General features: G+C 35.7%; 1 protein-coding gene across 12 annotated transcripts in view; it reads left to right on the plus strand.

Annotated features, from left to right (window-relative positions):
- Ca-alpha1D (Ca[2+]-channel protein alpha[[1]] subunit D) overlaps positions 1 to 24,170 on the plus strand; it is a 391,248-nt gene that overhangs the window by 360,957 nt on the left and 6,121 nt on the right. For 9 of the 12 annotated variants that reach the window (XM_071582710.1, XM_071582711.1, XM_071582702.1 and 6 more), the window contains one exon: positions 10,316 to 10,446. In XM_071582710.1, the coding sequence (XP_071438811.1) occupies positions 10,316 to 10,446 (131 nt within the window). Of the gene's footprint in view, positions 1 to 6,855; positions 6,909 to 10,315; positions 10,447 to 24,170 lie in introns of those variants that run through there. The other 3 variants (XM_071582713.1, XM_071582708.1, XM_071582714.1) reach the window with 2 other exon arrangements.

A 24,170-nucleotide genomic window follows, 5' to 3' on the forward strand; every position in this document is an offset into this window, starting at 1 on the left:
GAGGCTTTCACAAGGAGGAGGGAGTTGATGAGAGGGACATTGAGTAAGGGTATTGAGAAAAGACTCTTAAAAACTTTGATATGGAGCATAGCTATGTACGGCGCGGAAACGTGGTCATTGAAGCAGGAGGATAGAAGTAAACTGGAGGCTTTTGGAATGTGGGTGTGGAGAAGAATGGAGAAGGTGAAATGGACAGAGAAGAAAACAAATGAGGAAGTACTCGGTATAGTGGGCGAAGAGAGGGGTTTGTTGGGGTAAATCCTATGGAGGCAGGAAAAGTGGATGAAGGGGGTATTGACCGGCAGTGGAATGTTGAAGACTGTAATAGAGGGGAGAATGTTAGGCAAACAAGGGAAGGCCAGGAACAGGATAGGGATGTTGGATGGGATGAAGGGAGGAAAGAAGTACCCAGAGATGAAGAAGGACTTGATGTAGAGTAGGTTGCTGGATATTGTTTTGTTAGGAGTAACAAAATATTTATTTGGCCATTGTGTCCATCCAAAACCTACCGTAACCAGTAGATTACTTGATAATAATAATAATATTCATTCACATGGAAAGAGGTATAAGAAATAAGAACACATACAAAGGACAAAATCAGGGATGTTGGGGAAGGCAGAATAAAGCAGATATGGCGTGTGAAATTCACACGTCAGAGTAGGGGGCCAGTTCCTTTCCCTGTGTCGGTTATGGTTTCCCAGGAAGATCTGATACCCAAAAATTACACAGCCTGGGTGGAGGTAAGGCTGCCCAGAGAGGCTTACCTCGCAATCGAACTGGGGTCATCCAACATTGGAGTACTGGCCCGCTTACCCCGGGTCAATAGTTCAACAGTCAACATGCATTTCCATTTTTTGCAGATTTCGAAAGGGCATTTGATAGATTTAATTGGAAAAACTAATGAATATATGATAGGAAATAGGAATAGATTGGAGGGATAGGAGGATAATTAGTAACCTTCACATCTTTCAGACTGCTCAGTTGCGAGTGGGGGATGGAGAGCCTGGATGGGCAGAGTTAGGAAGAGGAGTAAGGAAGGGTTGTCCATTATCACCGGTGCTGTTCAATGTATATGTGGAGGAAATGATTAAAGAGGCATGGAAAAAATTGAAGATAGGAATGAAAGTCAGCTGGGAATTCATAAAATCAGTTAGGTTTGCTGATAACCAAGCTTTAGTTTGTCAGTCAGCCAAGGGGTCACAAGCAATCCTGAAAGATTTGGAAATTTAGTACAATAGATATGGAATGAGAATCAATAAAAATAAAAATAAGGTTGTTTGGTTTTCCAGAAAGAGAAAGGCAAAGTTCAACAATAAAATTGGTGGGCAAAAACTAGTGCAGGTGTAACAGTTTCCATATCTTGGAAGTGTTTTGGGCCAAAATGGGCAATTTAGTATGGGCATTAGGAGAAAAATTGCGTTAGGAAAAGAAGCTTTCACATGGAGGGAATTAATGACTAGGATGTTAAGTAAGGATGCTATGAAATGGCTCGTCAAAACTTTTATGAGGAGCATGGTTTTGCAAAGAACAGAGACATGGTCATTAAAGCAGGATAAAAGATGTAGATTGGAGGCTTTTGAAATGTGGGGATGGAGAAGGATAATAGAGGTGAAGTGGACAGAAAGGAAAACAAATGAGCAAGTGCTGGTTATGGTGAAGGAGGAGAGGATATTGTTGGTAGAAATCATACCAACCAAAAACTATACCATATATCAAATACTTTGACGGACTTATTTTGTCTTCCTTAGCAGATTAATCTCATTTAAAAATAGCTAAGGGTAACCGTATAATAAAATTTTTAAACATTAAAATGACTAATTAAATATATAATTAATGCCATTGAAGAAAATATGGCTCCTATCCAAATAAATACATTGTAGGCCGTACATTATCATATTTTCTATCCTGCTTCATACCAACATTACTTCACCAAGGTTACTTACAATTGGGAAAATTGAATTGTAATGAAAGTATTAGGTATAAAGAGGTCTTAAGTATTACAAAATATCAGAAATGAAGCAAATCAAATCATTTTCATTAATGTTACACATCCTACTAGTGTTAAATTATTCATCTGGCTTTCTCTAATATCTATGATTTTGATTTGAACATTATATTGTCAACTTTTAAAATTATCCATTTTGAGTTTGCCTGCTACTTTCTTAAGAATTCTAGTGAAATTTGGATCTGAATGAATGGATTGGTATCTCAACTCCAATTTTTGGTGCACGTGGTGATTTATTCTTCCAATCATGCACCATCATTTTTGTCTTCTTCTAACATAGCAACTTATTGCTGCAACCATTTTTCTTTGCCTTAGTCTCTCTCTATTTTCTCTTATGAGTCCTATCCTTGGTCATCATTAACTTCTCCAGAATAGTGGATAATTCATACAATACAGAATACAAATATATCCCAAGGAAGATTATAGAAATAACTGAATTTCCTAAATTTGATTCTCCCATGCCATCCTTAAATGCAGTAATGCATCGAATCCTTCACACAATTAGAAAGTACCATCAAGATACCTGACAAAAAGAAACACCCTCCAGTTACCCGACAATTCTTTTCCCATGTGCTTATGCTAAATTATTGCATGACACTTTTTTAAAATTCTGCTAAACATCGCCTCTTTAATGTATACAGTTTTATAATAGTTTGTGTATCAAAATTTCATCCCATGATTATGTTGTTTATTATGTAATAGCATGCTCTAAATGAAATTTGTCTCATTCAGCTTAAATTTGTTTAACTTATATGGATATACTCTTGAAGCTATCTGGAATATATCAGCATTCATAATCATCTGTGGCAAAATCATGTAGATGTTAAATGAAATTTTGTTTTTATGTTATCGTTATTTTTTCTGATTAACTGCACTGATAAGTCAGGTCAAAATAATATTTTGGCTAAAATTTAGTGGATATTTTGTCCAGTATATGGCAGTCATAATTGAGTACTTTTGTAATATAACACCTTCAATATTGTGTAGTCAGTGTACTTGACTATATGCCAAATATATGTGTGACCAAAAAGTAACTGGCTTGAAGAGTTTTGTTTCTCAACTTTCCTGATAATAAATGATTTCATATGGATAAATAATAGAATATTTATTCATCATTCAAGTACAACAGTTCCTATGTTCTTGCATATGTATACTGTGCCTAATTTAAAATTATAAAGTTCTTACATGCCAGATGTGAATGATCATTTATTTCTTTGATTGAATTTCTTGCAAGTTTGGTTATGGTATGTTTATGTGAAGCTATATTTCATTAAAACAGTACTCTTTGAAAAAAATTGGAATTGGTATACAACATTTTTGTGATGGAAAAAAGATTTCAGTTTCTCTTTTTATACCTTGTCATGAATTCAGAAGAAAGGTTGTACTAGGTACAAGTTGACAATTTTGATCTGACTTAAATTGCATATGGCTTACAGCCATATCCTATATATTATTTTGTCAGATTGTAAGTGACCCCCTTCCTTATTACGGGGATGACAATTTTGGTGATATGTCAAGGACAAAGGAAATTAGGGCGTCTGATTCATCATTTTGAAATGGTTGAATGGGGGAAAATATCAGCTACTGTCTTCTTATGCTGCTTGTCAAGCATATTTATGCTAATGGTTTGCAATTCATTCTTGTTGATGATTTTTAATGAACATCATTAACCCTTTAAAATTTAACTGGCCTATTGGTTGGATATTCTTGCATGCGTGAAAATTTCCAATAGTCTATAAAGGGAGTTTCCTACAAGAGGCATACTTTTCTTACCATCAAACCAATTAACAAGGTCCATTGTATGGCTAGGATCCACGTATGTAGATATATAGTAAAAAATTATTATATCTCTGAGTAAATTACATCTCTCATAACATCAAGAGAAATATATTCACAGATTTTGCGACAATGTGGAGTTTAATTACTTGCTAAGTAGAACTTTATATACATACATACACATGCTACATACACAAACACATACTGTATGTATGTTTATATATATATATTTATATATATATATATATATATATATATATATATATATATATATATATATATATTTATATTTATATATATTTATATATATTTATATATATACAATCAAACACACAATCCCGCCGAACGGCGAATAAATACTCATTAATGGTTGACTCGTGTATGTATGGTTTACTCCTTTGGTGGGTGAAACAGCCCCCTGAACCCATCTCTTGGCTAAAGAATCGGGGCGCTTGGGGACATATTAGACCCATGGATCTCAGGGTAAATTACGTTTCCTCGATAGCTCAAGTGGTTAAGAGCATCCGCCCGGCAAGTGGAAAGATCCGGTGTTCGACTCCCGGTCAAGGAAATATTTTTACTCTTGTGATCCGTTCGATTATGCCTTCCCCAACTCTATTGTGATATGGTCACTACAGAGATTTTGAGTCCTGGCAACTATGGGGCTCGGCCCAATCAGCTGTGTGCCGTGCCCGGCAGTGGAGGAGGCAAGGCTTCCGTGGTCGTCATCCCACAAAACCCTTGCAAGGGAAAACCGGAAGCAGCAGGATGGAAGACAGGAGAAGAAGACTACATTGGTTAGAATAGAAACGTGGAATGTTAGGACAATGATGAGGACAGGGAAATTGGAGAATATTTGGCGAGAGATGGAAAGGGGAAAAATAGATATTTTAGGTCTATGCGAGGTGAGATAGAAGGATAGCGGGGATTACTGGAGTGATAATTATTGAATAATATACAGCGGCAGGGACGAGAGCCAACAAGGGGTTGCCATAGTATTAAATAAAGAGATACGAAGAAGCGTAGTCAACATAGAACAGGTAACAGATAGAATATTACTAGTCGAGATAAAAGCAGAACCGACGAACTTGGTTATTATTCATATATATATGCCACCAAGCAAACAAATGGAGGAAGAGGTCGATAGGATATATGATCAGTTAGAAGACATAATTGTGTGTGTTCCTGCAGGGAAACATTTGATAGTGATGATTGAAATGTGACAGTAGGTAAAGGAAGAGATGGTGATGAGGTGGGGGGCTATGGTTTAGGCATGAGGAATGGCCGTGGGGAGAAAGCAGTTAAGTTCTGCAGGACACAGAGGTTAGTCATCAACAACACTTGGTTTAGACACCATAAAAGATGCAGGTGTACATGGAAAATGCCAGGTGATTCAGAAAGGTATCAGCTAGATTATATTCTGGTTAATTACAGGTTTAGGAACAGTGTGATGAATTTGCACAGCTTCCCGGGAGCGGATGAGGACTCTGGCCACATTTTAGTTGCTATGAAATGTAGCGTCCATTTCAAAAAGATAAGGCAGGGGCGGCGGGTTAGAAAATGGAATGTAGAAGCATTAAATGGATTGAAATAGAAGGATTACCAACGGGCTGTAGAGGAAATCATGGGGGATGGTAAAAAGCTGAGTATTATCAAAGAAAAATAGGAAAATATCAAGAAAGGGATATCGAAAGCCGCAAAAGATGCTATTGGAACCGTTAACGAGAAAATGACTAGGAAACCATGGATCACTGATGAGATGATTACAAAGATGGATGAGAGGATAAAATGGAAGATTGTAAGCACAGAGTTAGACAAAATGAAGTACAAAGAGTTAAACAATAAATTGAGGCAGGCAACAAATAAAGCAAAAGAAGCATGGTGGAAGACGCAGTGTGATGATATGGAACGTCTGCAGAGGAAGGGTGAAATTGGTGCGCTGTACAGCAAAGTTAAATCGTTATCGGGAAGTAAGAAAGGAAGATCTATGCTAACAGTTAGAGATAAGGCGAGAAAGATAATAGTTGACACAGGAAAGATCCAAGAGAGATGGATGGAATATATAGAAGAACTGTATAGTAAAGAACTTAGATCAACAAAGTTAGACATAGAAAAGGAACATGACATAGAGGAAGATAGCTTAGGTCCAGGCATACTCGACGATGATATAGAAAGGGCATTAAGGGAGATGAAGCCAAATAAGGCAGTGGGGGTGGACAACATTCCCGCGGAACTATTGAAATGCTTAGGAAAATGTGGGAGGAAGAGGCTATATGGGCTGATTCATAGTATCTATGAAGAAGAAATCTGGCCGGAAGACTTTGTGAGATCAGTTTTAGTTCCTATTCCCAAAAAGGTAAAGGCTACATCGTGTGAGGACTACAGGACAATAAGTTTGATATCCCACACAGCTAAAGTTGTTCTCAGGATCATCAACAAAAGGATAGAGAGTAGGGCAAATGATTACTTAGGGGATGACCAGTTTGGGTTTAGGAAGGGGAGAGGTATGCGTGATGCCATTGCAGTAATGAGATTATTAATCGAGATGAACATTTTGTTCTTTTTATAGATTTTCACAATTATTTTTTTCCATTTCATATCCTCTCTAATGATGTATGTTTGGGAATTTTAACAGATGTTTGGTAGGAAACTTAAATATAACAATAATTCTTAAAATTGTATTTCAAAATGAATGTTTGAATTATAATATCATTTGAAAATATCCTGTGTACTTGTATTTAAAATACTCTGGTCATTTATAAAACACTTCATGCTTATACCTCACCATCTTCTTCCAATGCTTGGCTGTATTCCATCCATAGATTTCTTGGAGTCACTAATAAGAGGCTTTTCTTGTAACTTGTCTGTATTTACACTCATTAATTTCATGATGAAAAAGTGATGTCCGCATGTATGCATAATCTGTGATATTGTGTCTTTATGGTTGCATGATAAGCTGAAATAAAATATACCAACATTAGGTATCTATGTTTAATTAAAGCCATAGCTACCTAATGGATAAATATATTGAGGATTTTAGTGCTGATTAAATAAAGTCTTCATGTATTTTTCAGCCTACATGGTGTAACCACGCAAAAAGTAGAATATACATGGACACATTGAAAACAGTAAGATATTCAAATTGAAGCCTCAAACCATTGTTTTTATTATGATTTGCCCATTGCACATGAAGTCATAATTTTATTGACTTTGTAAAATATTATATATGTATACAATATAATTATGTATGTATGTTTATATATATATATATATATATATATATATATATATATATATATATATATATATATATATATATATATATATATATATATAAACATAGATGTAGATTTTAAAACGATAGAAACACAAGGAAAGGACACTCATAATATGTTGTTTTGACGTTTCGACGGCTCGGCCGTAGTCTTCAGAATGGCGTTCTCGGGGAAGGGCGGAGAGGACATGTGCGGGGGAGAGGTGAGGGAAGGAGAGGTTAGGGACCAATAGGAAATGAACAAGGGGGTGGGAGGGGATATGTCGTTTGTTATTCATACGGAGGGAAAGTGTGGTCAAGCATTCGCCCACATAAAAGGCAGGGCAGAAGTTATAAGAGAGGCGATATATAATATTTTTTGAGGTGCAGGTGGCGACCGGTTGGGAGTTGGTACTAAGTGAGGGGGAGGGTCTTAGAAGATGGCAGCATTTGCAGCATGGGCGGTTGCATGGTGCGGATAAGGGCAGGGGAGAGACGGGGGTGCTCACAGTTGGTTATGTTGGCTTGAAGATGTCTCGCAAGTTCGACAGGGGTTTAAACAAAACGGAGGGACAATGTGAGAATAAAAGTGATTTGGGCTGATTGTTATTAATAATTGGGAAGAGGTCACGGATTAAATTTTTAATTTTGTGTGTTCCGGGGAAGAAAGTGGTGATAAGATTAGGGCATTTTGGGCTGTTTGGTTTGGGGAGAGGAGTGTATTGGGTTGACGGTTTGAGGATTTTACTGTTCAGTAGTTTTTCAGGGTACCCACATTTTCTAAGAGAGTCATGTAGCTGGTCCAAGTATTTCTGTTGGGAGGGGGTGTTGTTGCAGAGATGGAAGCCACGGACTGAGAGTAAGAATGGGATGGAGCACTTTGTATGAGGTGGATGGCAGCTGTCGAAATGTAGATACTGTTGCTTATTGGTTGGTTTAATGTGGACTGAGGTGTAAAACGTATTGTTTTGGAGGTGAATGTCGATATCTAGGAAATTGATATTCGAGTCAGATAAAGTAGAAGTGAAAGATACCGATCTTATCGATATCTTTTGATGACTGCTTCTCTGTTTCGGTAAAGGAAACCCTTCCCAAATCTGCTAGTATAATAGAGGTGAGAACCTGCTAATAATAGAGGTGAGAACATGCTAGATGGCGCATATCTGGGTGACCCAGTCATTTAAACCTCCCAGGCTGAACCAAGCCCACTGAATGCATTATATGGCTGCCTACATATCCCCTACTACCCCCTTGTTCATTTCCTATTGGTCCCTTACCTCTCCTTCCCTCACCTCTCCCCTGCACATGTCCTCTCCGCTCTTCCCCGAGAACGCCATTCTGAAGACGACGGCCGAGCCGTCAAAACATCAAAACAACATATGTGAGTGTCCTTTCTTTGTGTTTCTATGTTTTAAAAATCTATATCTGTGTTTTTATAAGTTTGTGCATCGCCGAAGAGCGTTCCATTTTGAAGATATTAAAAAAAAATATATATATATATGTATACATATATATATATATATAGTGTGTGTGTGTGTATATACATACATATACATTTACATATACATATATATATATATATATATATATATATATATATATATATATATATATATATATATACATATATATAATATTGAATGAACTACCTTCAGAATCACTGATATGCTTGAATTACAAGTTACATAAAAACCCTCAAAGACAAGAAATAACCCAAGTTTACGTTTCAGTTTTAGCATAGTATTTAAAGTACCTCGTTGCTTGATTGAATATATTTTGCATGCCAGAATATGTGTTGTAAATTAAAAAAATATGATATTTGTAGTATTTGAATGGAGAAGAAAAGTTTTCTCAAATCTCAGATGCACAGCTTCCAGATCATTTGGGTTAATGTAACCTACTATTAACAAAGTCTATTAAAATAATTGCAACATTATTACATCCACACACCCAGAAAAGTTTTACAGTTGAGATTTAGCACTCAAAGGGCCCTCAGCAGTACTGATTTACATTTTTCTCATTCGAGACTTCTTCCTATACAAATTTATTTCGAGGCACTTCAGTTTCAGGTGAATATAGTCTTGAGAAATTAAACCCTGAGTGAATTTTGTTACTTGAAGTGTCATTAGATCTAGAATATGATATTGTTAATGTTGAGCTAGGTATTTTAACTCTCAAATAATTAATAGATCCAACAATGTAAAATATGAGGTAGGAGATTGTGAAATTTAGGGAAAAACTTAACTCTTTACATTAGTTTTGGTGTCAAGACTTTTACAGATTAGTTCTTCAGTTATACTCAGTATACCTTCTGGTAATCCAGTGGTTATTAATGTTTGGTATTCCAATCTATCAGTTGACTCCTTGTGAGTCATCTCTGAACATTCTTCTAGTGATAATAGCCAAACAGTGAGTTAATTGACAAAACATATGATAGCGCACAGAATTAGCTGAAAATATCAAATCTTGTTCTTAAAATAGTATTTCCAAATTGCCAAGAGTATATTTCCTCTATTAATTTATTTTTCAATTAAAAATGTTCAACCTATAGTTAGGTACTTGTCACAAAGCCTTCACATGCACTGTTTTCTTCCATTCTTTGATGACTGTAGTGCACATATAGTTGCAAGATTGGTGAATTTTTGGTTTTTGCATGGCTTAAAATATGCATGTTGTCAGTTACATTCTTTGACATATTACCAGGTACAATTATTTTCATAGGAATGAATTGCCTGTTTTAACCCAGAACATTATTCCTGTTATATTTGTTTATCCATTTTGTAATTTCAAAATGTAGAAAAGAGAAATTTGATTTCTTGAACCATATACAGTAAAGCCTCTGTTAAGTGCAAATGGAATATATATAGTTTGGGGTTTAAACAAGTAGAGCTTCACTGTAAAAAATTACTCAAATTTAGAAGCTGCAGGAAACAATGATAGCATTTTTACCTTCCTGTGGTATATTCTAACTTGTATTGCCCAGTGGAAATTCAGTTTAAATTATATAGAATGTAATAATTAACAAATTGAACGTGATAAATTAGTGTCTGAGACAGACAGAATAGTTGCTCATTAGGGTACCGTAAGGATGTAATGCTGATTGCATTTATCTTGCAAATCTTCAGAAAATAGAGGTTTCATTGTGTAATGCTTCATGTGAATACTTGCATTGGGGATAATTGGCATGCCTATTAGCTCCTAGTCTCAAAATATTTTATTTCCTTATATAGTTGAGACATTTGATATGAAAGGCCAATTCTCCAATGAGGTTTCTCTTGCAGAATCCCGTCCTGGGGAATCAAATGGAAGTTTAGCTACTGAGCGCTTATCTCACTCGCTTCCAGGAAGCCCAGCAGATCACCGTCCTAATCTTCCAGAAGTGGTTGGCTCTGCTGAGAGTCTCGTTGGCAGAGTGAGTACACATGAAATTATCACAGAGATAAATACTTAATACTTCCTTCTCTCCAAAAATTGTTAACTCATTCCCAAAGGAGTGAATTCCCAGAGGTGTCCAAAAACATTTTTTATAAATATGCTTTGGGCCTAATGATAGCTACCTATCACAACATGAGATACGACTTATTAAGTGGCATCCATTCCCAACTTAAAGATAATTTGAAAGTTCATAGCCAAGGCATCTTACAACAAACTCTCTCATAAGTTTATTTTGAAAACCTGCAGTTAAATGGTACTTGGGGTAAATTTGTTGCATTTCTTCATTATGAAATCAACATAATTTCCTCTGATTTTTTTATTTTACAATCATAGTTTCAACACAGACTTTGATCAGGTATTTCTATGAAAAGAACCATGACCAAATGGTGAGGAAATGTGGGAAAGATTATATGGGTGCCACAAACAGGTTACAGGACTTGCACACATTTTTCAGAGTGGACAATAAGGAGGGCATTTTATGCCTCTTATCCATTTTTACTTTATCACTTTCATTTACAATATCTTTCTTGTTTGTAACCAGTGGGACTCCCTACCAGTTTCTTCACCCTTCAGCATGTTCTTTCTCGATCATCTTTCAAAGTGCTGTATGTTTTTAGGCATGACTATGTAAATGATATAATATGTTCATTGTATCTAAACTATCTGTTTTAAGCAATGCTTGCTGTATTCTCCTAATTGCTCCATTATCAAGTACTTCTCACTTTTACTTTCCTGCCATGTTTACCCATAAGAACATGGTTCTTGCTAAGTGAATGGTTGGTGGTGATAATGTGAGTTGAAGTCATGGCTGAAAACTAAAAGAAGTCAGATGGTATAATCAATTTTGTTTGATGATTCAATCTTTTAGAATGTGTTTATTAGGAAGTTTACCATTTTAGTTAAGGTAAAGATAAGCTGATTATTGCAATACTTCCCAGCTCTTCCCAGAAAGACACAACCTGACAGCCCTCATTTCAATAAACTGTTCTTCAATCTGGAGTACTTTCTATCTCCCTTTATTCCATCCAAGATGCCCATCCATTTTTGCCTTAAGTTCTCCCGTCTATTGCAGTCTTCATAATCGCCTAAAAATACGCTGCATCTACTTTTTCTGCTTCCTTTGGACCACTTCCAACAACCCTCTTGCCTCTTCCACCATTCTTATCATTTATTCATTGTTGCTATTACAGAGAATTTAAAGAATTCAAGTAGCCACAATGGTATATATTTACTCTCACACATATCATTCACTTTATCATATTCTTACGAGGGTGGTCCCATTAGGACCCGGCCTGACCTAGAGATGGTGGTAGTTGTTTGAAAAATATCACTGTATTAGAAAGTATGCAATCTATAAAGCATATGTTTCAAGTTTGAAAATGCCACGTTGTTCAGTATTTGTTTGGCAGCTATCAATAGTGAAGGTTTTCAGTGAATTTGTGAAAATAGAGAAAATTGGTCATTGTTATGTGATAAAATACTTTTATTTGAAGGGCCTCAGCCCAACCAATATAAAAGCTGAACTGGATTATATGCTGGTTGAGTCTGCTCATTTGTTTACAACAGTAAAATATTGAGTAGCAGAGTTTAAACGAGGCCATATGGGCTTTCAGGACAAGCATCGTATTGGTCAACCTAATGAGGTGACAACTCCATAAATGGTGAAGAAAATCCACAAAGTGCCACTACATGATCATTGACTGAAAGTGCGCGAGCTAGCAGACATAATAGGCATCTCAAAAAGTGCAGTACATCGCATATGAACTGAAAATTTGGGCATGAGGAAGGTGTGTGCAAGATGGTTTGCTCACACTCGAGCAAAACCAGTGTCGTGAAAATGTTTCAATTGAATTTTTAGCTAAGTTTCACAGCAAAAAAGCAGAATTTTTCCACCGTTTCATAACCATGGATGAAACATGGGTCCATTAGTTCACACCCAAGACAAAAGAACAATCAAAACGATGGATTCAAAAGGGAAAACCGGCTCAAAAGAAGGCGAAGATCATTTAATATGCAGACAAGGTCATTGGGTTGGTTTTTTGGAATGCACTTGGGATGATTTTCTTTGACTATCTGGAAGAAGGAAAAACTATCAACGTTGAGTATCATGCAAACTTATTGCAACATTTGAGCAAAGAAATCAGGCAAAAGCGGCTGCATTTGGCTGAGAAGAAAGTGTTGTTTCATCAAGACAATGTACCAGCTCACAAATTCATTATTGCAATGACCAAAATTCATGAATTAAAGTTTGAACTGCACTCTATTCACCAGATTTAGCATCCTCGGATTATTTTCTGTTCGCAAACTTGAAAAATTAGCTCAGTGGTCAAAGATTTTCCAATCGTGAAGAACTGATGTCGGCAGTTTTTGGCTATTTTGAGGTGCAAGACAGTTCTTATTATAAAAAGGGTATCGAACTTATTGAACATCGCTGAGAAAAGTGCATAGAGCTGAAAGGAGATTATATTGAAAAATAAATATATTTATTTCCAAAATTTTTGTGTTTTCTTTGTTGGGTCGGTTACTTCTGGGATTACCCTCGTACTTCACTTCGTATTCATTTAACGTAATAGTTCTCACAATATATAATAATACTAGTTTGAGTAATGAAGCTGGAGCTTCATTTTCGCAAAAATTATTTCTTGTTGTATTTACTCTTTAAAATCTGTCTTCACACTCATACAATTCTATTTCTTGATAGTCTAAAGAAAAAATGCTGATTAGGTTGTGATAGGATTCTTTTTTGCTAAGTTCTTCTATGATGCCATATCCTTGCATATTCTTCCATCTTTTCCAAATTCAAATATTACTTCATACCAGCTCTTCTGTTCCTGAGACTTTTACATGTGTAGTTATTCTCAGCTCTCAAATTTATAGGCATAAATTTAAAAATCCATGTATATGAACCATACCGCACCCACAATTCAATTTAAGATTCCACTTGATGTTTGTTTGCAGATTTTTCTTCATTTTTCATAATTCTCACCAATTTCATAAAAAAATTTTCACTCCCCAAAGAGGTTCTTATTTTGATCCAAATTATTTTCCATTTTTTCAGCTTCTCTTTTGTTAACATCTTTTGCTATTGTTCTTTGGCCTGGGTTACACTCCTTTAAAACTAATCTCAATTAAATCAGAATTAATTCATCAGACTTTGTCTCGCCATTCACTGACATTTAAACTTCTGTAATGAGTCTTTGAACTACAAGTTTCATTCAAAGCAATTTGATGGATATATCTGTGAATGAATATCCATTCTCATTTCTAATCATGCCTATGCCCAGATTTTTGTATACACAATGGTAACTTCCTGCCCTTAATACTGAACCTATGCCATCAATTTAAAAATAATATCACCCATGTGGTTTTGTTTAACACACATGACCCTCCATTTATATTGTAATCACTCACCAAATCTAGTCTCTTTTTTGTAACTTAAAATAACTAATATTAACTGTCAATGTAAAATCACCGTGTTCAATGTCTTCAATGTCTTGATGTTCCAATATCTTGATGTACCAATGTCTTGATTTAATAATCTTTTATGGCCCTTTCCAAATATCGGGACGTTAATTGTTAGATGCTTTCCTCTGGCTGTTAACAATGATGTATTTTAAATTATGTTGGGTTATCAGCCTATTTTATACCATATACTGCATTATCTACTGGCAGCTATTGTACTCAACTGTTCTTATGAGTAAAACTAAGGTCTAGCAAAACCCCAGGCAGGTATTCTCTATTCTAACTAAGCTAGTATTCCTGATAAAGGGAAGGCAGAAGATTCCTTGACAGTGTGTGTCTCACCACTTGTACATTAATTCTGCATACTGACAGTCAAGGATGAAAGTATATCTTCATTCAGTTAGTTGTAAAGTAGAAATTGAATTTGAGATTGAAGATGTATAGCTATTTATATTTTGAAATAGGAATTGACCTAACTTCACATCCACAGCCAATAGCTCTCATGTCTTCTTTCAATAATAATCAGATATCATAGGCTCCTAAAATCTCTAAAATAAATGCAGATGCTGCTCCTATACTCCTAGAACACTCTCATTTCATTCAAGAATTTTGTTAAAAACCAGGACTGCTAATAGCTAAAAAATTTCTCACAGTCACTACTTGTTTACAAAATATGTAGAGCTGTAAATTAATCTCACCGCTTATCCCATAAATTCCAGCCCATTTTGCTCATTTCATTAAAAAATCAATTAAATTAAAAAGTATAGTTGGAGCCTATATGCTTCCTCTTAATCCCACATTTCTATGGTGATGTAATGTGTTTAAATCTTTCCCAAGAACTCTTTACCAAAGTACAGTGTTCATGCAATCCTTGCATTAGTTTTTTCTCAATCTGACTTCTCATCAAGGTATAATTTAACCGACCTATATGGCTTTTCCTGGAATTGAAAAGGCAAATCTGCACACTCATCCTGTTCTATCAAACATTTAAGTACAGCTCACTGCAGTACAAAGCCAAGGAATTTAATGGTCTTGGTTGAATACATAACGCTGTCAAAATGTATGGTATCAGTGTGTTGTCAATTGAATCAACTTGCAACTGCTTTGATGAATTCCACTTCCCTCCCATCCTTTGAGAATGCATTGAATAAATCCCAAGTAACGAACAAATTAGTGAGTCCAACTGGAAACAAAGCCAACTCCAAATTATTATCCACATTCACATCAATAGCTCGCATACTAATGTCATTCACTTAAACAAATAATAATTATAATAACTGCTGTGAGAAACTTTATACTCACCAAAAAATTTTAATGACCAAAATGAGTTATCATTGAGACAGTTTCCTTATGCAAGCCAGATATATTTTCAAATTTATCATTGTTTTTTATCCTCCTTTTTTACCAGATGTCTCTATTTTATTCAAGAACTCAGACAAACACACCAATCACTGTAGAATATTCATTTTCCTCCATACTCTGTTAAAAACTGAATTATTGAATGTATATTTACATATATCCCTAGTATTTGGAATTATCATCAAAATTTGGCTTCTCTATCTTACAGTTAGTAAATTTTGCTGGTTTTTTATGCCCCCCTTCCTAAGTAGGTGCTCTCTTGCCATTGGTTTTTTCTTAAGGAGTAAGGCTAAATACTTCATTTTTTCACAGTTATATTTTCATAATAATTAATGCATTTCTAAATATTCTATTGCCACCATTCTCTTTATTATCTCACATTTGTTTATATTTCTTCTTGTATATTTGTAATAATGGTAATGATCTAACTTCTACCTTTTAAATCTGTAATTTTTTAGTATATTCATTTAATTTACTTGTATTATGTTCCTTACTATGATAAGGGGTCAGTCGGAAAAGGGGACTAATTCTCAATCCCTCCCCAGATGAAAGACCCTACCTATACTATACGATATTACCTACCTATAGCATTTACATGTAGCTATGGAGATTCTGGTGTGTACCTTTAATAATACAAATGGAGGCTATAGATTCATGGAACTCATCTTGAAAAAAGATTTCAAATTGTTTGTGCATATTAAACAATATTTCTGTAGATTTAATTGACTAATTACAACAATTTTTATTTCCTTTTCTTTCTCCAATGCATACCCGCTGTCCTTTCTCCCCCCAATTTCTATCCACTACTGTATGCAAGATTATTTACCTAGTCATCCTAGATCTTTTGCTTATAGATCTCAATCCTAAAATATTCAGTGTCTCTGTTACCCTGTCTCATATAGTATGTCATACCTGCTCATCATAACACACGTTACCTTTTTTTTGGACACTGTCTGACTTGATTTGATGTTTCATTTGGAACCCAGACATTTGAGGCATCTTCCAGGATTGGTCATATCAAAATCTTGGTTGCACGTATATAGGGCATTGATTGGATATATTATTCTATAGATTCCCTCTAATTTTTTTGTCAAATTATTTAGATATTTATGCCAATCCATTTAAGGTACTAATCCCTTCAAATATTGTGCCTACTCTTCTCTGGGTTTGAAGGTCTAAATAACATTTTTTACATTTAATTTTCAATTATTCTTTTCTTGCCAGCCCACAAGTACAGCTAAATAACTTTGCAAATACATATGTGTGAATGATCCCATGTTACCCTTTAGTCTTTTACTAGCTAAGCAGTCATCTGTGAATAACTTAATTTCCAATTTATTATATGAATTTAGATTGTTAATGGAAGGGAAAAGGAATATTGGCTATATTACATTTTCTTGTGGGCCTCCAGAGATAACAGCACCTCTTTGGACCACTTTCCTCAGCAGTCTCATAAAATCCAAGAATATTTAGTCTGTCATATCATACTTGTCCAACACTTCTGCAATATCTTGGCATGAATACATCAGCATTGACTCATGAATATTCAACCATCAAGCAGTTTTATGAAAATCACTCATGAATCTTGAAAAATCTAATATTTCTAATGTACATGTTGCTGACATGAGACTCTTTACATATAATTTTTGCATTTATTTCCATTTCTGTAAATGGGGACAATATTGGCTGACTTCATATTGTGAATACTGATTAATTATGAATGTATTACAAATAACTTGTAGATACATAACTATGGCATTAGCCACAAGTTTTAACATGTCAGATAAGGTCACTAGGTCTCCTTCATTCATGAAAGTTTAGTATTGGTCAACTATTCATACAATATTGTCCTACTTCATTTCCTTAAAATCCTCTCCTCTGGTGCCATTTCCCTTGGTGACTAATCTATCCTAATGGTATCATATTCCCATTCTATGTTGAAACTAGCTGGCCTCATAGTTTTACAGTATAGTTCTCTATGAATTCTTGCTCTCATGCCTGAATCTTTTCTGGTTTACTTCCTACATTTCCTGTCATATCCATTGAGCATGCATTTTCCTTCCTTCAATCCTGTCAATGCTTTTGCCTCCATTTTTCTTGACCCCATTAATTTATAATCTTTGTTTATTATTATCTTTTTGCACTTTCTTCTTCCTAATTTTATTTATTCTCATCCATTTCCTTTCCTCATCTATATTTCTAATCATCACTACTGTAATTCTTGGTTTTTTCATTTATTTCGTAATTACCCTTCCTATTGTTTTGTCTTTACCCTGCTCTTGTCTTTTACTCTCCTCCTTTGTGCTCTGAAACTACAAGGACAGTTAATGGGAAGGAATAACGAAACCAAGGGTTACTGACAAAATGGTAAGGAAGATAGGTTAGAGAAGGAAATGGAAAAATATAAACATAGAATTAGGTAAAGAAAGGGCAAAGAGACAAGCTATCAACTGAGTTCATAAGCCAATAGGGCATGGAAAAGTATGGTGAAAGATGCAATGCAAGTAGATGGAAAGTTTAAAAAGGAATAATGGAATCGGTGTGCTGTACAGGAAGGTGAAAGCAAATAGTAAGAAGGAGATATCTTTGCATGCTATCAAAGCTTTATCAGGAAAATTATTAATTGAACAAAAAAAGATACAAGTGACTATGTCAACTAAAGAGTCTGCTATTAAGGAAGGTGGTTGACAGCTGAGGTTATTTTGAACCATTAGGGATTGATAAGGGAAGGATATTCAGGGAATGGAAGAAGGATGGAGAGAAATCTACCTTCGGCATTAGTCTACTCTTAATTAAAGGTGCCAAGGGTCACATAGTTTAACGCTCAAGTGCCATACTGATGGACAACATACTCACTTGAAGTGCTCTCTCCTTGACATCCCAAGTAGGGTTCGGGATACCTCTGAAAAATTCTGTCACCTACGGGATTTTAACTCAGGCCCACTGGGTGAGAAACCAGTATATTAGAAATATTGAAAAGAGATGGAAACAATGCATGGAGGACCTATATGTTAATGATAGTAAGACGTAAAATTTAGATTTAGAAAGAGAATATGATGTGGATGAAAATACCTTAGGTCCAAGCGTACTATATTACCAGAAATAAAGAGTATTAAAGGAAACATGATCAAATAAGGCTGTGGAGGTAGATGACATACCTGCCGGACTGCTCAAGGGTTGAAAAAAAAAGCAGATGGAAGAGTTTTTAGAGCCTAATTCAGAGCAATTATGAAGGAAGAATTTGACCAGGTGGTTTGCTAGTTTCCAACACAAAAAGGGAAAGGCAGCCATCTGTGAGGACTATAGAATAATAAGTTTGATATCACAAGCAGCTAAAGTGGTACTTAGGATCACCATTAAGCGGATAGAGAGGAAAGCAAATGATTGAGTACTTAGGAAATGATGAGTTTACATTTAGAAAGAGTAGAGGCAATATTTATGCCATTGCCATAATGAGGTCACAAGATAAAATCAGGATGTATTTCTTTGTATTGTAGATTTTGAGAAGCTATTTGATAGAGCAAATTGGGTAGCTTGCATGAATGCATGAAGAAAGGAAGAAGAAGATTGGAGTGATAGGAAACCTGTCTGCAACCTGTTGTCTTCTCTGGCTGCTCAGGAGTAAGTGACAGATGGGGAGTTGGGTGGGCAGTATGAGGAAGAGTGGTTTGTCAGGAATGTTTATTACCATTGGTGCTTTTCGAAATTCATGCAAAGGAAATAGTAAAAGAAAAATGGGAAGAACTGGAGATAGGAATGAAAGTAATTGGTGATTTCATTAAATAATTTAGATTTGTGGATTATCAAACTTTATTTGGGTTGTCTGCCAAGGGATTGAAATCATTGTGGAGTGATTTAAAAATCTGTGTGATATTTATGGGATGGATATTGATGTAAACTAAACAAAAGTTATCAGGTGTTTAAGAAGGAGAAGGCTAAGTTAAAAATTAAAAGTGGAGGGCAAAAATTAGTTCAGGTAAAACAGTCAACCTATCATGGAGGTGTTTTCGACCAAATTGGTCAAAGTATTAGTGACATTGGAAGAAGAATTTTACTAGGCAAAGAAGCTTTCCCAAGGAGGAGGATGTTGATGATTGTGATATTTAGTAAGGATGTTGAGAAAAGCCTTGTTCAAAATTTGATATGGAGTCAGATTTTATACAGTGCAGTAAAATGGTTGTTGAAGCAAAATGATTGGTATCAATTTGGTGGCTTTTGAAATGTGGGTATGGAGTATGATGGAAAAGATCAAATGAACAGAAAGGGAAAACAATAAACAGTGAATAAATGCTAGGAATTTTGGGAGAGGCAAGAGGGTTGTTGGCAGTGGTCCAAAGGAAGCAGGAAAAGTGGATGCTGAGTATTTTGATGCGATGCTGAAGACTGTGATAGAGGGAAAACTTGAGGCAAGCAAGGTTGGGGAGGAAAAGGATATGTATGTTGAACATTAGAAAGGGAGGCTGAAAATATGCGGAATTGAATAACATCTTAAAATGGTGTGCATTGTCTGGGTGTGTCTTATTGGACGAAGTTTATAAGTGTAGTGATGATTTATATGTCCATCCAAAACCTGCTTTAAATAGTTGACTTGTAATAATAAAAATAACAATTAAATGGCACACATATACACACAAGAAAAAAACATAAAACACTCAAAGAAGTGAATTTCATTCAACAATTACAATTTTCATTTGTATTATTATCATTATTATTATTATTAAAAATACACATGTGCTGATAGACAGTGTCAGGTGGCACACAAGTCCCAAATAATCACAAGAATATGGCCATCATCTGTGTATGGAAGGAGAGGGGTGAAAGAAAAAGGGAATTTACAGTTTTACCATTGAAAGATTATATATACCCGCATTTGTAGGCTCTCCTTTTCCTCTAAACCTATGGTTAATCACATGATTTTCCTGGTGAAGTCATATATGGTACTTCTGTCAAAACCTGCGGTAGGAAATATTTTTTAATCTCAACCTTAACCTGAGCTCTCTTCAACCCCCTTCATATAGCCCTGCTTGAATTTCGACCTCCATCCACCCAAGAGCCAACCAAATACAGTCCATCTCTAAATTATTTGGTCAAAATCTCTGCCAACCTTCAAAATCTCATTCCACTTCCCTCGATTCCTTAAATGCCAAACCTTCTTCCTTCTGTCCTGTGTCAAACATTTACATGCATTTTCCCTTTCTATGTATGGTCACCACTTCTGTTATAGCCCAAATTCCCTTAATAAATTTCAAAATAACCTCCACCAATTCCTCCCCTGACATGGATACCGGACATCCCTCCTTCATAAAAAATCTGCCAACACACACACTTAAACCCTCCTCCACCAAAGACCTTCAACTTTTTTTCATGTGCACCTCCTATTTCCCTGAAATAAATTTTCTTAATTCCATTCTTAAGAGCCTTTTTCAGATCCTCATAATCACAAGATATGGTCAATATATTCCCAGGGTATCCTCGTACCTCAGTTACTAAAATTATATTGCAATTTTTTCTGCTCTACTCAAATCCGCCAAACCTCTCTCTAAATAAACCCGCCACTAAAATCCTGTTCAATTGAGCCAGATGCATGTACCTCTTCAACCCTCAAAAATCCTTCCTCCTTCTACCAGCTTATCAACTGTGTACCATTCCACTCTTGCTCATGCTGCATTTCCAACAGTATAGTCTATTTGCTTCAAAGTAACCAGTGCTCCTTTTTCTATGTAGAACTATAGTATTATGTCACCACATATTCTACATAAAGTCTCTCCCAGCAGTCAGTCTCCCAGTCATGAAACATGCTTCCCTTCATAATATCTCCATCATTTTAGACTGCAGCCTATTTTCATGTCTTTCCCTTCCTTCGAAAAAATTCTTATTACTTCTTCCTGCCCTTGTATTCCATCCCATTCTCTTAAATTACAAATTTGCTTATGGCTTCCATCGATGTCACTTCCTTCTATGCCTCCATCCCTTGCATAGGTGGCCTAGGAACTCTCCTCAATTACCTCAGCCTATAACCTGTATATGTCTTTGATTTGAGAATTTTCTTCTTCCCTCTATGAGTTCTCTTATTTTTTCTGTTTTCCATGGGATACCAGCTGAAACAAGGGAACTCAAGGGTAAAGTTCTTTTAATATTTTTCTAATTTTATGGGCGCCAAGAAAAAAGACAGTGATGAACTTGAAATTTTCAGGAAGGAAGATACATTATCATTTATCTCAAGGCTTCTAAGATGTCTCATTGCTGGATTCACACTTGCTCCAGTACTGTCATCTTTTGCATTGTTTTCAGTGAAAATGGTTTTTACTCCCTTGCCTGGAAACATCTTCAGGTTGAAGTGGGAGTAAAATTCTTCTCACGTAAAGCAACATACCAAATGGCCATCCCAGTATCAGGCCATTAAATTCACCATGGAGACAGAAAAGGACAATGTACTCTTCTTCGACATCTTGGTGAAGAAAATCGAGGACAGGAAACTTGACCAAGTGGCATATGGGAAACTCATACTTACCAATGCTTGCACTTTTCTCCACATCTCTACCCACTGCATAAAATTTCACTGCAGTCATGGTAGTGTATCTGCTTATTGGATGCCGAAACAATAGCGACAGAGAAAAAACACCCATTGACATTTCTGAAACAGAACAGATGTGGAAGCTACTTGGTCCTGTAAAGGACGGCAAAAGAGGATAGTTATGGAGATTGAATGACCCAGGAACTAGAAGATTGAATCCCAAAGCCAAAACATCTTTCATACCAAGAACCACTGCAAGAATTTCCAGAGTCATGAGGATGCATGGAATCTGCACAATGTACCATGAAGATGGCTAACTGGCAAGGCCTAAAGATAAATTTATCACAAAGTGTACGGGTACAGGTTCAACCTGTAGGCGAAAGAGTATACTGAGTGGCATGCTCTTGTGGAAAGTCCTATATTGGTGAAACCTGCATATCAATGAGTGTTCAAATGAAAGAACAACAGAGAGCTATGAAGAAAGAAGAGTTCAGTTCAACCTCTGCCTCCAAACATGCATGGAGCAAACCAGAGTATGATATAAAAGTTGAAGGAGCACAGTTAATAGTCAAAAAGAAGGGATGTTGTCCTTGATTGGTATTAGAGGCATTCAAAATAGAAAATAAACCAGAAAACTTCAATTGTGAAGAAGGATTTCACTACATAGTCTATGGAAAAGAGCTATCTAGTAACCAACTAATCAGAAGGCAATGATGAGGCAGAATGGCCTATATAAAGATGGTGATAATTGAAAAAATCTATCTTTGACCTGAGGATGCTAACTAGAATGCTGGCCAAACTTCAGTCAGTCCAAGTCAATAAACGTGATAAAAGCCCAGGAGTTCCAGGTGGAGGTTATTTTTATAAGAAGAATTAAAATTTAATGAAATGGGTTGCACTGGAGTGTTATGAATTTTGAGTTGACTGAAGTGTTGAGACCTTTGCATATATTATCACTTGTGTTATTATTAAGCTACTTTCTGATTTCAATGGAAGACCATTCAGATATATTATGGAGAAAGTTGATGAGCATTTCAGCTGAATGGTTAAGAAGTTGAGGGAGTTGATGAGTGGAAACTGAAAGGAATTTAGTGAGATCAGCATTGGTGGAGGCATAGCTTGAAGTATTCTGATAAGATTCCCCAGAAACTCATATATATTGAAATAAAATTTAAAATATAGTTAATTTTGAGAGTGGGAGAAGAGTTGCCCTTTCTAAAGACAGAGATTGTCATCATCATCAAAGACAGAATGGTTGTAGACATTGACCACTACCACATGGAGACCCATGAGTTAGACCCATGTGGAAACAGTTGGCTTATGGGAAATACCAGGGGGCTGTGAATGTATGTGTATATATATATATATATATATATATATATATATATATATATATATATTTCATAAAATGACTTTTTTAACAAATGCAGCACACAAAGAGGATCGTCGTGCAATTTTTACATGTTTCATTACTCTCTCCTAATTCATCAAAGTGCTGTTTTCCTAGTCAGTTCTGTTAATTAAATAAGTGATATGTGTTTGATAATATTTTATTTGGTTCAGCATGGAAAGTTTTTCTTCCAGTAATAGATCTTTACCAGACATTTTGTGAGGCTTGAAGGGAAAGAAAAAATATTTAAAACACAGATCAGTGAAAAATGTCTGCACCAGTTTAGTTTTTGCTCAGTATAATCAACTGATAAGAAAAATTTGGATGAATAATGCTTGCTTGAGACCTTTTGTCGTGTGAAGACAAAGCAAGAGTCAGTGTGTCATTGGCATGGAAGAACAAGAAGGTTATGAGAGTAAATAGGTGAAAGGGAAGAAGAGCCTACTCAATTGATAAAGAGGAAGAGATCCCTAAAGGAAATTGAAGCCCATACTCATACTTATCTTCCAGCTCTTGGGCATTCCGAGGAATCATCTGAATCAAAATTTCCCAGGCGATTTCCCAAACCTGGGATTTTCGGAGGAGTCATCTGTGTAAAAATTTTAGGGAAATTTTAACGTAGGAGACCCCTTAAAGAGTCCCCCAGAGTTGGAATACAATTGTAAATATAGGCCTTAGAGTTAAAATACAAAGAAGAGAGAAAAAATGAAATCCATGTGGTATTCTGAATAAGTTGACATTCCCCAGGTTTATTTTCTTTTGTTTGTTCCTGCTTATGCCTTGCAGCAACCTGTCCCATAAAATTACATGTTTTCGAAACTAAGCAAAAACCTCTGGGTATTTTTGAAATTTAATTCAGTTTCTTGAAATTTGTCCCAAATAAATTGCTGCTCTAATTATACTGTGGCCCAAATACTCATTTTCGGTAGTTCACATTCAACCATTCTGTAAGTGTTTGTTATGTGTTCATAATGTT

Source organism: Hetaerina americana, unplaced genomic scaffold (assembly GCF_022747635.1).
Source record: "Hetaerina americana unplaced genomic scaffold, ioHetAmer1.1.p SCAF_12, whole genome shotgun sequence".
Classification (NCBI taxonomy): Eukaryota; Metazoa; Arthropoda; class Insecta; order Odonata; family Calopterygidae; genus Hetaerina; species Hetaerina americana.